General features: G+C 44.3%; 1 protein-coding gene across 2 annotated transcripts in view; it reads right to left on the minus strand.

Annotated features, from left to right (window-relative positions):
* MEIOB (meiosis specific with OB-fold) overlaps nt 1-17,523 on the minus strand; it is a 75,483-nt gene that overhangs the window by 20,468 nt on the left and 37,492 nt on the right. For both annotated transcript variants that reach the window (XM_078778883.1, XM_078778882.1), the window contains 5 exons: nt 12,943-13,043; nt 12,776-12,828; nt 10,341-10,436; nt 10,080-10,178; nt 7,025-7,181 (listed from right to left, as the gene is read on the minus strand). In XM_078778883.1, the coding sequence (XP_078635009.1) occupies nt 7,025-7,181; nt 10,080-10,178; nt 10,341-10,436; nt 12,776-12,828; nt 12,943-13,043 (506 nt within the window). The remainder of the gene's footprint in view (nt 1-7,024; nt 7,182-10,079; nt 10,179-10,340; nt 10,437-12,775; nt 12,829-12,942; nt 13,044-17,523) is intronic.

Raw genomic sequence — 17,523 nt, forward strand, 5'->3', positions numbered from 1 at the left:
ACACCAAGGTTCTTGGCCGACCAAACAAAGTTTACATCGGTTTCACCAACATGAATAGTGGTAGGAAGTGAACATTGTAGTGGACATCTGTGCGATCTTACAATCATAGACTCTGTTTTAGCATCGTTCAGCTGAAGTTTGTTTTGGGTCATCCACGCCTTCACGTCGGCAATACAGCCTTCTAACACTTCAACAGTGGGCACGATTTGTTGAATCGTGCTTTCTTTGTGCAGCTGATTGTCGTCCGCAAAGGCGTGGTGATCAACTGAATGTCTGGCAACAAGATCAAATAGAGACTGAGTGTACAAAAGAAAGAGGATAGGTCCCAGGACTGAGCCCTGGGGAACACCAAAGGAAAGCGGAGAAGGGGCTGATTTCTGGCCATTGACAACAACTGTTTGCACTCTATCCGCTCTGCTGGTACCAACCTCCTGACCCCCTCCATCCGGACCAAATTCAGATCCTGGGGGGACAGGGCCTTCTCCATCGCTGCTCCCACCCTCTGGAACTCACTACCTCACACCATCAGAGACTCCTCCTCACTCACCACATTCAAAACATCACTAAAGACCCACCTGTTCAACGCTGCATTCAACATTCAACCCACAGCATTTAACCCCTGACTATCTCTTCTCCTTCTCCCTCCTTTTGCTTTAAATATTTCCCTATTGATTCTTGTCTTGTCTTTTTGATTCTTGTCTTATATATATATGCCGTATATCGCTGCTGTTTGTTTTCTTGATTCTTGTCTTTTTGCAATTGTTGTTTTCATGTATTGTTATGCATTATGTTTTCCACTCTGTCAAAGCGCCTTTGGGCTTCTGGAAAAGCGCTATACAAAATAAATGAATTATTATTATTATTATCAGTAAGATAGGACATCAGCCAAGAAAGGGGAGTACCAGTTATACCAAATGTGATTTCAAGACGACGAATTAAGACACTATGGTCAATCGTGTCAAAGGCGGCAGACAAGTCCAAAAGAGCAAGAACGGAACCTTACCACAGTCAAGAGAGGTCAGAAGATCATTGGTTATTCCTAGGAGAGCGGTCTCGGTGCTATGGCCTGGTCTATATGCTGACTGGCGAGAATTGAAAAGATTATTTGAAACTAGATGGTCATTCATCTGTGATAGCACAATTCTTTCTGTGATCTTTGACAGGAAAGACAGGTTGGAGATAGGACGGTAATTTTTCATGTCGTTAAGGTCAAGGGTGGGCTTTTTAAGAAGTGGTTTAACAAGAGCTTGTTTAAAGAGAAGCGGAAATGAACCCGTAGTCAGAGAATCATTGATAACTGCAGTAATAAATGGGAGGAGGGTGTCCAAACACTCAATAAACAAATCGGTGGGAAGGGGGTCAAGATCACATGTTTTTGTGTTTGACTTAAGGATTGTACATTTGACAATTTCCTCAGTAACAGGAGTAAACGAACTAAGAGGTCGTCCGTGAAAGCAGTGTTCAGCATCATCGAAGGAAAGGAGTGACTGCTTGTCAGGATTGTTTCTTATTGACTGAATTTTATTGTGAAAGAAATGCAGGAAGCATTGGGGTAGTTCATTTTGAGGAAACACAGTGGGAAGAACGGATTTATTTTTGGTGGCAAACAGGCGGTTGGTAATGCTGAACAGTTGCTTGCAGGAGGAGCTCCTAGTAATCCGATCAGAAATATATGACGTTTTTGCTTTCAGAATGATTTTTATGACGAGTCTTTTAGCTATGTTATACAACTGTTTATGGACTGTGAGACAAGTCTTCAGCCACTGTCTCTCGGCACGTCGTCGTTCCTTTTTGGCAGCCCTGACTTCGTCGCTGACTGCGCTGAACCACGGAGTACTCCTGCGTCTGGGAACGGCGCGCCGTGTCGCTGGAGCATGACAGTCCAACGCTGTGCGGAGGCAACAGTCGAGGTCTTCTGCAGTGACATAGGAACGGCCAGAGAGACGGGTGTGAAGGTCCTCTTTAAAGGCGGAACGGTCGATGGCACGAATGTTGCGGGCAGTGATGAAGGTGGGCTGAAGACGAGGAACAGCAATACTCAGGTGGCTGGTGACATAGAAGTGGTCCGAGGTGATAGCACAGGTCACTGACGTGGACTGCACCAACTGATCATCGCATCTGTGCACTAACCAATCTAGGATGTGTCCTTTAACGTGTGTAGGTTGGGAGACAGACTGAGACAGACTAAAAGTAGAAAGGAGGTCAATGATCTTTGAAGTGAGAGGATGTTGTGGTTGGTCGTAGTGGACGTTGAAATCTCCAAGAATCAGGACGAAACCAGGAAGAGTATTGCAGTGGTCGAGCAGATTAGGAAGCTGGGTCACGAACATAGAGTCAGTAAGCTTGTTTTTCCGGTTAGGTGGAGGTCGGTAGAGGCAGAAGAAATGAAGAGTGTTTTCTGACAGAGTGAAGGTGATATGGGCTAGCTCGTAGGATGAATGGTCGAACGAAAAAATCGTGGTGAAGGAGACAAAGGGAGAGAAGTTGTCTCTGTAAATAACAGCCATGCCCCCACCCCTGGAGGAGCGAGTAAATGACTGCAGGGTGTATCCAGGTGGGGTGAGATCAGCACACCTCGCTTCGTCGCCACTGGGTCGGAGCCAAGTTTCGGTCAGAAAAAGCACGTCGATATCATTATCTTGAATAAAAGAGGTAATTTCGGTTTGCTTGTCAGGACTACTCACAGACTGAGCGTTGAATAAGGCGAGATACAGGTCAGAACGGTGTTGTTTTGGTGCTGTGTATGTTCTACAGGGATAGATGAGGTTATTGAAGTTGACAGAGGACACTTTTTCGCAGGAATTATTAAAATGTGGGCCGGGCCGTCGCTGGTCGCGAAGAGAAATCACAATCGGTATTTTTCTCTGCTTTCTCCTCCCACCTCGCTTTGCGCGTTTTCTCGGGAGACCAACGCCGATTTCAAGTTCTCTGAGGCCTGACACGAGTCCAGGAGTCAATCGAGTGGTGTTGTTTAAAGACAAAAGTTTTTGCCGAGTGTAGCGAATAGGCCTTGGGATAGAGGAGTTAGAGCGGATAGTCGAGCTCGGTACATGCAGCGGTGTGTGCAGAGGTGGGGCGTGCGATGGGCCGGGCGATGGGGCGTGCGATGGGCCGGGCGATGGGGCGTGCGATGGGCCGGGCGATGGGACGTGCGATGGGGCGGGCGATGGGGCGAGACGGGGAAAAGGACTGTCTTGTTGAGAGGCGCACACCGGGGCCGCGTGAGGCTCAATGAAAAAACATGGCGGGTACTTACAGTTCGAAATTTTCAACTTGGTGGCGAGTAAAAACCAAAGTACTGCAAATCTCACGGGCAGACACGCCGCCATAAGCCAGGAAACGAAACAGGGATCCATCACAATCATTCACACAAAGCACAACACGACAGCACACGCTAAATCCAACAGAATCAATCAAATACACAGGACGACCGACTCAGCTCAGCCTGCTAGGCGAATGACCCGGAAGTAAAGTAAAGTAAAGCATATATCTGGGGAAGGGTATAAAACAATTTATATAGTGTTGAAAGTTCCCAAGAGCACAGTGAGCTCCATCATTAGGGAATTGAAATAATATGGAACTAACCAGACTCTTCCCAGAGCTGGCCGTCCTAACAAACTGAACAACCGGACAAGAAGGACCTTTGTCAGGGAGGTGACCAAAAACCCATTAACCACTCTGACATACCTACAGAGTTCCTTGGGTGAGATGGAAGAACCTGCCAAAAGCTTTGCTTCAAAAAGGGGACCGAAAAACAAGAACAGCCACGGTCCCCGAAAAAGGCCAACCCCCGCTTGCGGGGAAAAAATGGCCTCTAAAGGTGGGGGTTTTTTTTTTTTTTTACCAGACTCTTCCCAGAGCTGGCCGTCCTACCAAACTGAACAACCGGACAAGAAGGACCTTTGTCAGGGAGGTGACCAAAAACCCATTAACCACTCTGACATACCTACAGAGTTCCTTGGGTGAGATGGAAGAACCTGCCAGAAGGACAACAGTCTCTGCCGCACTTCACAAATCTAGGCTTTATGGAGACGGAAGCCACTCCTGAGAAAAAGGCACCTGACAGCACGCCTGGAGTTTGCAAAAAGACACGTGAAAGACTCAGCATAAGACAAAATATTCTGTGATCTGATGAGACGAAAATTGAACTCCTTGGCCTGAATGTAAAGTGCTACATCTGGCAGAAAGTGAGCACAGCTCATCACCCATCTAACACTATCCCTGCCATGAAGCATGGTGGTGGCAGCATCATGCTATGGGGATGCTTTTCAGCAGCAGGGACTGGGAGACTTGTAAGGATAGTGGGAGCAATGAATGGAGCCAAATACAGGCAAATCCTTGAGGAGAACCTGCTTCAGAGTGCAAAAGACTTTAGACTGCGACAAATATTTACGTTCCAACAGGACAATGGCCCAAAGCATACAGCCAAAGCAACACTGGAATGGCTTCAGAACAAGAATGTGAAATGAGTGGCCCAGCCAAAGCACAGTCTTGGATCCCACTTAAGAATCTGTAGAAAGGCTTGAAGATTGCTGTTCACCGACGCTCCCCATCCAACTTGACAGAGCTTGAACAAATCTGCAAGAAAGAATGAGAGAAACTCCCCAAATCCAGATGTGCAAAGCTGATAGAGATACCCAAGAAGACTCAAAGCTGTAAACATTGCCAAAGGTGCTTCTACGAAGTATTGACCCAAGGGGTTGAATACTTGTGAAAATTTGATATTTCTGTATAGAACCACCTTTAGAGGCCATTTTTCCCCGCAGAGCAGGGGTTGGTCTTTTTTGGGCACCGTGGTCCCCTTTTTGAAGGAATGTTTTATGGCCGGATGCTCTTCCTGCCACCAACCCTGTTAGTCGCCTCTTGCAACACACAGAGAATTACCAGTGAACTGGTACTCAATTTGCCGACCTCGGAAGGCTGACAGGCTGAGTCAACCCCCCCTGGCGTTAATTCAGCAATCGACCGGGATTCCAACCGAGGATCCTAGGATCCCAAGCTGGCACCCTAACCGCTAAGCCAAACACCAGGCTCTGTATGTCAATTTAAATTATTTTGTAAAAAATTCTGTACAAATTCCACTTTGACATTGTGGGATATTATGTGTAGATCAGTACCAAACATCTTAATTCAATCTATGTTAAATTCAGGCTGTAACACAAAATGTGAAAAAGGTCAAGGGATGTGAATACTTTCTGAAGGCACTGTATACTGCTGCTATTTGCAGTTAAGTCTCTTAATGGAAATGTTGAAGAAATAAAAAATTCTGAACCGTCTGGGTCATGGAATATCATATTCCAAACTTAACAGTTATGGTAGCTGGTGTTAGCTTAACGGTTATGGTAGCTGGCCACTTCCACTTGGGACTGCCAGATCTCAGGCCCCCCTCCCTGTGCGCACGTGCATGTCCTTCTTGATGGATTAGAGTCAGTAAAATCAATCAAACCATGCGGAACTCCCCCTGCCCCCACCAAAACCACCCAGCGAAGCTCTTATATTCGGCACTTTAGTGGATCTCATGGAGCTCGGTTCCCTGCAGGCATAACATGGCAAAAAGGGAGTCACCAAATCCTGGATTTTCACACTCAGTATGATGAGGTTGCAGAAACCCAGCAAGCTGCCAAGCCAGTTTGTGTCCTAGGAGATCCATGCGATTCCAGGCGCCACGGACACGGCCCTCCGCTCCATCAACCTCTGCATCCGGCACGTTCCTCAGTCTCACTTCGTTCTCTCATCCTCAACAGACGGAGCTCTAAAGGAGGAGGTCCATCAATGTCCGGGCCTTCCCACCCTGTAGCAGCCCACCGAGCCAGACCGTCCAAACACATGTCGAACAGTGCGACACAGACCACCATCTCATCCAATCTAAGCTGCTTTTTCAGGTCAGTCTTTACTGTCTTCGAAATTGATTTATTCGGCACAGCTCCTGGCCCTCTCCATCCCAGGTGAGAGGCATGCGGCACGACCAGCAAGTCATGCTTCCTCCCTCGCTGCAGCAATCTTCCCTCGCCACCGGATTCGGGAGCAAGGTCCATGTTGATCGCATTTCAAAATCATAATTTTATTGAGGAATTTCTGAAACTTCCTACCTAACTTATGACATCCGCTGGGACCCTAAAACATTTCAAAGAAGGTTATTACATTTCCCTTTAGTAAAATATGCAGCTGTAATGGTTACTAAACGCATCCCCATCATGTGACCAGATCCTCAGCACTGATTGGTGTACGTTTGTAGGGACATACGGGCCACGTCGTAAACATAAACTAATTAGAGCATAAATAAGGAGCAAAATTCACAATTTAAAATAGGATTTACAGATTAAATAAGCCTCTGAATCTTCTAAATATGGTCAGAATCAGTTTCCCCAACAGAAAGCAACACAAAAATGTAAAAATAAAAAAAAATTAAAAACAAAAATCCAACAGTACCAGAATGCCACGTACTCGGACACGGGACTGCTAGACTCAGACCACAGGACTTGGACAACCTGTACTCGGACTACAACATGTGTGTGTGTGTGTGTGTGTGTGTGTGTGTGTGTGTGTGTGTGTGTGTGTGTGTGTGTGTGTGTATGTGTTTTATGAGCTCAGTCTTCAGAGATGCTACAAATAGTCTGATACAATAGTTATCTCTGCACAAACGTTTCCAAACATCATAGATGCTTGGTTGACTTTCTGCAAGTCAGAAAATAATTGGACAAGCCCCTCACATAAGAACAAGGTGAGTAGTACAGTTTTTACAAACAAATTTCTATGTGTGCTTTTCTTTGATCCGAATGTCTGCATAAACTACCCATATTTTAAAATGGTTAAATGCAATATCCTACTCATTTTTAGCAAATTTGCACTCATATTTAAGTTGGGAGGGACGTTGCCATGCACCATATAGAATGTCTAACATACACGACCGTACCACAACTTATATGAACTCAATATAGAATCAGTCTAAGCACTTTTTGATTGGACCTCATATGCATCAACTTCAGCTATTTGAGGAAAAGTTAATTGAACGTGTATGATGTACCATCTGAGTCTTGTCACTTTTCTGTTATCGTCAATGTTGAGTGAGGTGAGAAAGGCAAAAGTGATGGCACACACAGGAAGCTGTGGTTCTGATGTGTGGAGAGAAGTTTGTTTCTCCTTCAGCTGCTCGATGGTGCACACGTCTTTAATGGACAGCACTGGAACACACCAAAACAAATTACATACAAACTCTACCTTGTGAGGGAATAGTAGATTAAGAAGAAAATGACGCAAATCTCGATTCCTCACAATATTTTCAAAATGAGTAGAATAATTTTTTATCATAAACGGTTCCCACAAAAGTAACGTCTCCATGTGGTGAATGTTCATTGTTTCGTTATGAGAGATTCATAATGAAAGGAAACAATCAAACTTCGAGCCATTTCTGTTTCATATTCACAAACCTCCAAGAGGTGGCAGCAGCAAGACAGTTGGAGGGTTATGAACCAGAAGATGAGTTTGTTACTCTCTCATATTGTTTAGGTTTCATACTTGTGAAGTTTATGCCAGAGGGTGCAACAATAACTCGAATAGTGTAATGTCAAATCAATCAATAAGCTGGTCGGTTTGGTTTCGTATGCAGCCTGTGGCCGCATCCTTTTGGAAGCATGGCTGTGCCGTTGATGCAATGGCCTCTGGTACCAGTAAGCTGGTGGTCATTTTGCCAACGTCGGAAGGATGACAGGCTGAGTCCACCCACCTGGTGTTAATTCAACGGCACGACAGGGGCTCAAACTCAAAGCCCGAAGATCTCAAGCCAGCCACCTTAACCATTAAGCCAACACCAGGCTTAATCAAAAAGCTGAAACCATGCATTAAAATAACATGGCCATCCCAGAATGGTAAAAGCCTTCCTTCATGATGTAGTGGGAGGTTATCACAAAGATTGAATAGAGTATGCTTTTCAACCCTCCAGTCCATATTTGGGACCTTCATACAAATCTTTTTTCAGTCCATTTGTGAAGACATATTGCGAAAGACACCACTACACCAAAAGGAGGCTATTTGCACATAGTTGCATTAAGGTGAGGAATCCTTTTTGCTATTAAGCCATGACCTATTTCTTTACAGGACATCTCCATATCTATGTATGTGGAGGGAACAGAAAGTAAATCAAGAAAGTTGACAATGGCCATTTTATTCCACCTTTTATATTCTTATATGTCAAAATCATCTCGTTTCCATCTTGCCTTCCTCGCCACGTTTGTTACGGACTTTGACCACTGTCACTACAAGATGCCGTGAATGCTAGATGCATACGCAGGTAAAAACGATTCCCTCTGCCAACCACTCTTTCCACTATCTATTGTGTCGTCACATTGCAAAAAGACTATTTCCTTGAAAAAAAAGATGGCTTTAACAAGCCATCGGCCTGTTTAGCATCACAACAGCCAATCTGTATACTATTAGCCATGATCTTTCTTGGGCAAACCACATTTCTAAGTTGACCTCCACAGCCAGTCTGGGCATCCTCCGTCATGCAGTATTTCCTTGGCACACCTGAAATCTTAAGCACCTACAAGGCATTGATCCGGAGCTTGATGGAGCACTGCTCTCCTTTCTGAGTTGGTGCCCCTGCCTCACACCTTGCTCAGATGAATGCTGTGGAAACCAAGGCCTTCAAGATTATTGGAATCTCCCACGATGAAGCTGAGTCTAAAGGCTTATCACGTCGACATAGCAGACAGGTCTGTCTCTTTCTGTCTTCTACCACCTCCTCTCTGGTCTTGCACACTCTGCTCTTGCTGTGCATTACATCCCCCCCCCCCCCACCCCCCTCACCACGCCCTCCTCCCGTTTTCTGCAGGGCACACGTGGTCCACCATCAACCCCCTTCTGGTGAATCTCCCAAAATCCGGAATCACTGCTCACCTTCATTCATTCATTCTTTCTTTTTCCCACCTGGGGAATCAACTTCCACATTCTCTTCAATCTAATTCTTCCCTCCAGGTCTTCCAGACAGTCACCACCATCTCAGACTGTCCCCAATCCAAAACCATAATATTTTCTGCACCTGTTAACCCCCTTCCTCCAACCCCCAATCGCACAACTTTCCAAATTTCTAGTTTTTCCTTCCTGAGAGCTTGCTGCTGTACCCATCTTGTCCACCGCGTGCATTCACCCCTACCCCTCATTCCTCCGCACACCTATTGTAATTGAATTCATCCAAGACCTCGTTCACAGAAGTGAGGCTTTATTGAAATCGATTCACACAAGTCCTAGGCACACAAGCAATGAACGTATTAGTTATTGAATCGTATAAAGTATAAGTATAAAGTTTACTCAAGCATAGTATAAAGACCAAGCTATCGATCTGGTCTTCCCAAGATGAATGCAGCGCAGACCAGAACATGGTGCGTTCAGAATGCGTAATTCTCTCTTCACACAAAGAGCGCTCGACTATATCCAGCATGCATTAGATCACCACACCCCAGAATACCCTCTTCTTCTTCTTCTTCTAATTCTTCAGTTCCACTACACCTATTGTTCGTCCAAATCTCCCTCGATTTTGTACTGCAACCCTGCAGTTGATGTGCTCCGCCCCCTCCCCCCGCTATTGTTCCTCTTTTGTTCTGCTGCGTTCTGATCCATTCTGTGTTCTAGCTCTTCCATGAGCCTTGGTTTGTATACGTCAGAATATAAAAGAACAGAAAAGGTAGTCAGAAAACAATGTAAATGTCCCATTGTTTCAAAGTGGCTCCAACCATGTATTGCAAAAGAATGGTGAACATGTGAAAAAAAGATCATAAACATTCTTGAAACTATACGTATGTGCGTACAAACGTTTTTTTTTGGGGGGGGGGGGGGCGGGGAGTGTGGGGGGGAAATATTTTGGTGTCTTTACAGAAGCCACATTCACTTTAGAGTAAGAAATGTGTTGCTCCATACAGACCAGTTGCTCCATATAGACAAATTTGTTGCTCCATATAGACAAAAACCTATTATAATGCCAATATGAAGCAGTTAACCCTAGCTGTGTGAGCAACAAAGTAGTTTCATAAAATCTTGATCATAAGGATGAGGATATGACAGTGCATAGCAAACAGAACACTTACAGTCTTCTTGATTACTCTTCATAAGCAATTCGTCTTCAGCAGTAGCAGAGGAATAATAGTCTTTGGCATAGGTGAACAAGACTTGAGCTTCATCAGTATCTGAGGGAGTGGGGTCAGGGGTGTGGGGTGGGAAATTGGGGGAGGGGGGGGGGGGGGGGATGGGAATGAAGAGAATGCAAATCCAGCGGTGTTCTTCAGCTCATGATACAAAAGGGGGTTGGTGTTACTGCCAAGTATGATTATATTATGTGGGTCACTCACTCGGATTAGTGGTGATAATGGTCCTCGAGATCGCTGTAGCGATCATCGTTTGTCGGAAACGATCAAATGACACACGCACATCTGCTGCGAAAATCACTGCACAAAAAAGTCATTGACACACAACCTTTTTAGGATTGGAGATTGGAGACCATCAAGCTCCATCAAGCTCCGGATGATTGGAGACACAGCAAAAAGAACAGCAGGAGAAGGGGGGACATAGAAGGAGATGGACAACTAAGGGATGTGTGTAGTGATGCAGGGTAAGGAAGAACACAAGGGTGGAGAAGATGGATACAGAAGCAAACTTGGGGAGGGTTGAGGGTGGTTTAACGGGTGGAGAAGAGATCGCTGAAGCGATCATTGTTTGTCGGAAACGATCAAATGACACACGCACATCTGCTGCGAAAATCATAGTTTTGATTTTAAAACCATACTTTTGAACCATAGTTTGAAACATCTATATATATAAAACACAGTTTGTGTGTGTGTGTGTGTAATGTTACCGATAGACTCCTAAACGGAGAGGCTTACGTGCTTGATATTTGGCATAGACATGGCCATTGAGCCTGGGACGAACATGGCCGAACTCAAAATATTTGACGATCCATATTTTTTATTCATATTTACCTCAGCGCATTTCAGAGCACGGAATCAACGGAATCAGAGCAGGTGGGCGCTGATTCGCCTCAGAGCGATCACGTGATGATGCTATGACGCTATGAACGCTATGACGCTATGAAAAAAAAATCGCTATGACGCTCAGAGCTCGCTCAGAGCGATCACGTGATGACGCTATGACGCTATGAACGATATGACGCTATGAAAAATAAAATCGCTATGATGCTATGAAACGCTATGACGCTATGAAAAAAAAAATCGCTATGACGCTATGAAACGCTATGAACGCTATGACGCTATGAACGATATGACGCTATGAATGCTATGACGCTATGAAAAAAAAAATCGCTCGCTTTGCCAAGGGGCTCGCTCCCCCCCCCCGTTCCCCTCCCCTCCCCTCCCTTTCCCCCTCCCCTCCCCCGCCCGGCAATGCCGGGTACTTCTGCTAGTATACCATAATTTGAACCATACAAACCATAGTTTGAACCATACAAGCCATAGTTGAAACAAACCATAGTTTTGAACCAAAGAAAACCATAGTTTTGGATGGGGGATGATTTGAGATGGTGGTGAACAGTTGCCTTCAAGACCTGGAGGGAAGAATGAGCTTGGACAGAGTGTAGGAGTTGATTCCACAGGTGGGAACTAGGAAGGGCATTCAGTAGCACGCATACCTCCGCCAGGCTGATTAGTCCATTTTGTGTATCCTGCCGATAGGCCGGATCTGGATTCGGACCCAAACGAAAATCTAACAAGTTTGTTCTGGTCACCTAACCAACTCGTACCCCATGTTTTGCCATAACTCGTCCACAACTTTTTGAGATATATTTTTGGCCCCATTTCTCAATGGTGAATAATCACTTTAAAGATTAAAGAAAATATCATATCCAGATCCCAGATCTGGACCTTCACCAAAATCTAATCAATTTGTCCTAGTCACACATCCAACCTGTCCACCAAATGTCATCTGAATCTGTCCACAACTTTTTGAGATATCATGCACACAAACAAAAGGGTGAAAAATTAACCTTCCTCCACCTTTGGTGGTGGAGGTAAAAAAAAAAAAGGAACAAATGAGTGGAGGTGAGCAGTGGTTCTGGATTTTGTGCATGTTGTTCGTGCTCACAACAGGCAATGAAATTTCCATAGTTGTGAATGTACCATGTGGCTACAGGTGGCTACTCCATAGCAGGATACTGATGAAGACATCAGCAACCACGGAAAAATTTATAAACTCGACTTTTGTGTGACACATAAACTGCAGGATTTTAAAATATAATAGCTTCAATCCTACATTGATACAATTACATTGATACAAGCCTGGTGTTGGCTTAGCGGTCAGGGTACCGGCTTAGGATCCTAGGATCCTGGGTTCGAATCCTGGTCGATCGCTGAATTAACGCCAGGGGGGTTGACTCAGCCTGTCATCCTTCCGAGGTCGGCTAATTGAGTACCAGTTCACTGGTAATTCCCTGTTTGTCGTCAAAGGCGACTAACAAGGTTGGTGGCAGGAAGGGCATCCGGCCATAAAACATTGCTTCAAAAAGGGGACCAAAAAAACAACAACAACCACGGTTCCCGAAAAAGGCCAACCCCCGCTTTGTGGGGGAAAATGGCCTCTAAAGGTGTATTTTTTTTTTTTCTACATTGATCCAATTAGGCACAAAATATAGGTTAGAGCTGGCAAGAGTTTAAATAACTTTGTAAAATAACTGTAATGTTATTTAAGTAACATGCAAGCTAGTCGATCAATGCAAGTATAAAGGCATTGCAATGAGACTTAAAACTCTGGTGGATTACAATAACGTAATTACAACCTGTTTCTCGTGCAGCCCAGGACTGGGCAAGTGTAATCATCTCTCTATCCCACCTACAGGCAACAGAAACAAACAAAATATGGAGCACAGCAAACACGTGACTTTCTGTTAATGCCATCAAGCTTCATTATAGCATTATTATCAGCTGTGCATTCTGTATTACTCACAAAATCAGGAAAAATGCAGCCGTGGTATCATCAAACAATGTGACTTCACAGCGATTTCCCTGTCTGTCATCTTTGGTAACGAATGCTTTGGGAACCGAAACCTGAAGGAGATTATTTGAAAAGCTTAGAAAGCTGAATGTGTGTGTATAAATAAATAAATAAATATATATATATATATTATATACAGTCACGTGAAAAAGTAAGTACACCCCATGTAAACTTTTGACTTTTTCAATATATTTCAACATACAGCTATTTGATCTTCATTTCAACAATATTGATAGATAAAGGAGATATAATATAACAAATATTATGAAACATTTACATTTTGTAGTCCATTGTATAATTTAAATAAACATGAATGCAAATTTCGCATGTGGAAAAAGTAAGTCCACCCCGACATTTATCACTACTTCAAATACCGAAAATTAGAATCAGGTGCACCAGCTCAGGTGCAAATGATTATGATAAGAACATCGTTGGAAAGGATCTTGGAGGAACCTGTCTTATTTAAACCTCAGACATTTAGTTTGGATTGCTCTTTGTTGTTGAAGTGTGCGGCTTCACCATGCCAAGATCAAAAGAGCTCTCTGAGGCCTTCAGAAAGAAGGTTATAGATGCCTACGAGTCTGGGAAGGGATTGAAAAAGATCTGCAAACAATTTGAAATCAATCATTCGACTGTCCGGAAGATCATCTACAAGGGGAGAGGATGCCAAACAACTGCCAACATGTTCAGGCCAGGCCGCCCCAGCAAGTTCAGCCCGAGAGCAGACCGCAAGATGCTGAAAGAAGTCTCTAAGAACCCCAGAATGTCATCACGGGACCTACAGGTAGCTCTTGCCACTGTTGATGTCAAAGTGCACGAGTCTACCATTAGAAAGAGGATGCACAAATTTGATCTACATGGGAGATGTGCCAGGAGGGAACCTTTGCTGTCCAGAAAGAACATCAGGGCAAGACTAAAGTTTGCCAATCAACACCAAAGCAAAGACCAGCACTTCTGGAAAAATGTGCTCTGGACAGATGAGTCAAAGGTAGAGCTATTTGGCCAAAGTACCAGAAGACATGTTTGGCGAAAACCAAAGACAGCATTTGACCACAAGAACCTGATACCAACTGTAAAGCATGGTGGTGGAAATATTATGGTTTGGGGCAGCTTTGCTGCATCAGGGCCTGGGTAGCTAACCATCATAGAATCCACTATGAATTCCTCATTGTACAAGAGGGTGCTTGAGGATAATGTGAGGCCTTCTGTCGGAAAGTTGAACCTCAACCGAAGGTGGACCTTGCAACATGACAATGACCCTAAACATACCATTAAATCCACCAAGGAATTGCTGAAAAGAAAGAAATGGAGGGTTCTGGAATGGCCAAGTCAAAGCCCGGATCTAAATCCAATCGAGATGTTGTGGGGGGGATTTGAAACGAGCTGTGCATGCAAGAAACCCCTCAAACATCACACAGCTGAAAGAATTCTGCATGGAGGAGTGGGCAAAAATTTCTCCCAGTTGATGTCAGAGACTGGTAGACAGTTATAAGAAACGCCTACTTGAGGTTGTTTCTGCCAAAGGGGGCAATACCACCTATTAGAGCCAAGGGTGTACTTACTTTTTCCACAGAAGGAAATGGCATCTCTGTTAATTTTTTGTTGAATAAATTATTGCAAAGTCAATTTCTCATTGTTTTTTGTTCAATTAAATCACCTTTATCTATAGATACTGTTTAAATGAAGATCAAATATTGATATGTCCACATATGTTAAAAAGATTTAAAAAAACATTTCATGGGGTGTACTTACTTTTTCCACATGCGAAATTTGCATTTATGTTTATTTAAATTATACAATGGACTACAAAATGTAAATGTTTCATGATATTTGTTATATTATATCACCTTTATCTATCAATATTGTTGAAATATTGATTATAGTATTGTATATTATAGTATTGTTGAAATGGTGTTTGTTCCCCCTCCATCCCCTCCCTTACCTCAAATGGCCACACAGTTGACATCGCACGTGACAAAGCCGAATGCCTCAACTCTGTGTTCGCCTCAAAATCCTTAGTCCCAAACCCATCTCTCTCTGTTCCCACCTTTCCCAGTCGAACCCAACTGCTCCTGGACTCTGTGTCCTTCTCTCCTGACAAGGTGGAGGAGTTTTTGTCAAACCTCGACTCTGATTCTGCAACTGGACCAGACGGCATCAGCCCACGGGTCCTAAAATCCTGCTCTGCCGCTCTATCTCACCCTCTCTCTGTTCTTTTCACCCTATCTTTTGCTCAAGGTCATCTGCCAGCATCCTGGAAATCAGCTAACATTACCGCTTTACACAAAAAAGGTGCAAAAACAGATCCTTGCAACTACAGACCAATCAGCCTGCTCCCAATTATCAGCAAAGTCATGGAATCCATCATTGCTTCGGATATGAAATCTTTCCTCTTCTCCAATGGCTTGATCTCTGATCATCAATTTGGTTTCAGACCAGGTCACTCTACTCTGGACATGCTGCTTCTGCTGTCTCAACAATGGATGGAGGTCCTCAATGCCAAACAGGAAATCAGAGCTGTCTCCCTTGACATATCACGGGCCTTTGATACGGTCTGGCACACAGCTCTGCTCACCAAACTCTCCTCCTATGGTATCCATGGAAATCTCCATGCATGGCTTGCGGACTTCCTCTCTGGTCGTAGTCAACGTGTGGCCCTGAATGGATTTCTCTCATCTCCCCTTCCTGTTCAGGCTGGAGTTCCCCAAGGAAGTGTGCTGGGCCCTGTGCTTTTTCTGGTCTTTATCAATGATCTCTCCGACTCTCTGGAAAATCCTCTCTATCTCTTTGCTGATGACTCCACTCTCTGCCGCTCCATTCCTCTTCCCTCAGATCGGCAGTCTGCAGCCTCCTCACTCTCTGAAGACCTGGACAAAATCACAGACTGGTCAAACAAGTGGAACATGTCTTTCAATCCTGACAAATCTCACTCTCTTACTATGTCTCTCCGAAAAGATCGACTGGACAACCCTCCCATCTACTTTCTCAACAATCCTCTCCAAGAAGTTCTGTCGCTCAAGCTTTTGAGTCTCACTATCTGCCATGATCTTTCTTGGGAAAACCACATTTCCAAGCTGCCCTCCAAAGCCAGTCGCCGACTGGGCATCCTCCGTCGTGCGAAGTCCTTCCTCGGCACACCTGAGCTCCTCACCACATACAAGGCTTTCATCCGCAGCTCAATGGAATACTGTTCTCCCCTATGGGCTGGTGCTCCTGCCTCACACCTGGCTCGGCTTCACGCTGTTGAATCCAAAGCTTTCAAAATCATTGGAATCTCCCGCAATGAAGCTATCTCTGAGGGCCTTTCACTCACTCACCGCAGGCAGGTAGGTGGTCTTTCTGTCTTCTACCGACTCCTCTCCGGCCTTGCTCCCCCAGCTCTCTCTGTGCTCTGTCCCCCAAATATTCCTACAGGTCGCACAAGATCTGCCAGCAACCCTCTGATGGTTAAACTGCCGAAATCTCGGCTCTCTGCTCACCTTCACTCTTTCATTCCTCTTTTCTCCCGCCTCTGGAACAAACTCCCACACTCCTCCCTCCAGGTCTTTAAAACAGCTGTTCACCACCATCTCTTATCTTCCCCCATCCAAAACCTTGATCTTTTCTACCCCCACTAATTCACCCCAGATCCACCTTGTTTGAAATTCCAACTTCTTTCCTGGAAATCCTGGCAGTGTCCATATGTTTATACCTCTCCCACCCCCCCTCCCCCCTTCACATGCCTCCCCCCCAAAGCCCTCTCCCTCCCACAGATCTCTCGATGTCTCCATTTCTCTCGGTCCCTGCTCTCAAATGTTGTGTTTGTGTCCTTCCCCCTCTCTCCCCATCTTGTCTACCGCTCCCGATGTTATTTGTTTTATGTGTCTGTTTGTCTTTCTGTGTGATTAATGTTCGCTCTTTCACGAGCCTCGATCTTGTATACAAAAAAAAAAAAAAAAAAAAAATTAAGATCAAATAGCTGTATGTTGAAATATGTTGAAAAAGTCAAAAGTTTACATGGGGTGTACTTACTTTTTCCACATGTGAAATTTGCATTCATGTTAATTTAAATTATACAATGGACTACAAAATGTAAATGTTTCATGATATTTGTTATATTATATCACCTTTATCTATCAATATTGTTGAAATGAAGATCAAACAGCTGTATGTTGAAAAAGTCAAAACTTTACATGGTGTGCACTTACTTTTTCACATGACTGTATATATATATATATATATTTCTTTCTTTGCAGGCACACCCTTTAAACAAACAACAGTAAACTCACAACCAAATCATCAATTCCCATGAGCAACAATTATCAATCTCCCAAAAATAAAGTGACGCAATTTCACACAACCCCCAGAGATTTCCAAAGTTAATTCACTCTGGACAAAGCATCAGCAACGACAGTGTTCCTGCCCTTTACATGTTCAATTTCCCAGTTGGACTCCTGCAAAGCCAAACTCCATCTCATCACCCTCGGATTTTACTTTTCAATTCTTTTGAATGAAGGTTAAGGGGTTGTGATCAAAAACCCAAAGGCCAGCAAA

The sequence above is a fragment of the Myxine glutinosa genome, chromosome 5 (assembly GCF_964187855.1).
Source record: "Myxine glutinosa chromosome 5, kmMyxGlut1.1, whole genome shotgun sequence".
Lineage (NCBI taxonomy): Eukaryota > Metazoa > Chordata > Myxini > Myxiniformes > Myxinidae > Myxine > Myxine glutinosa.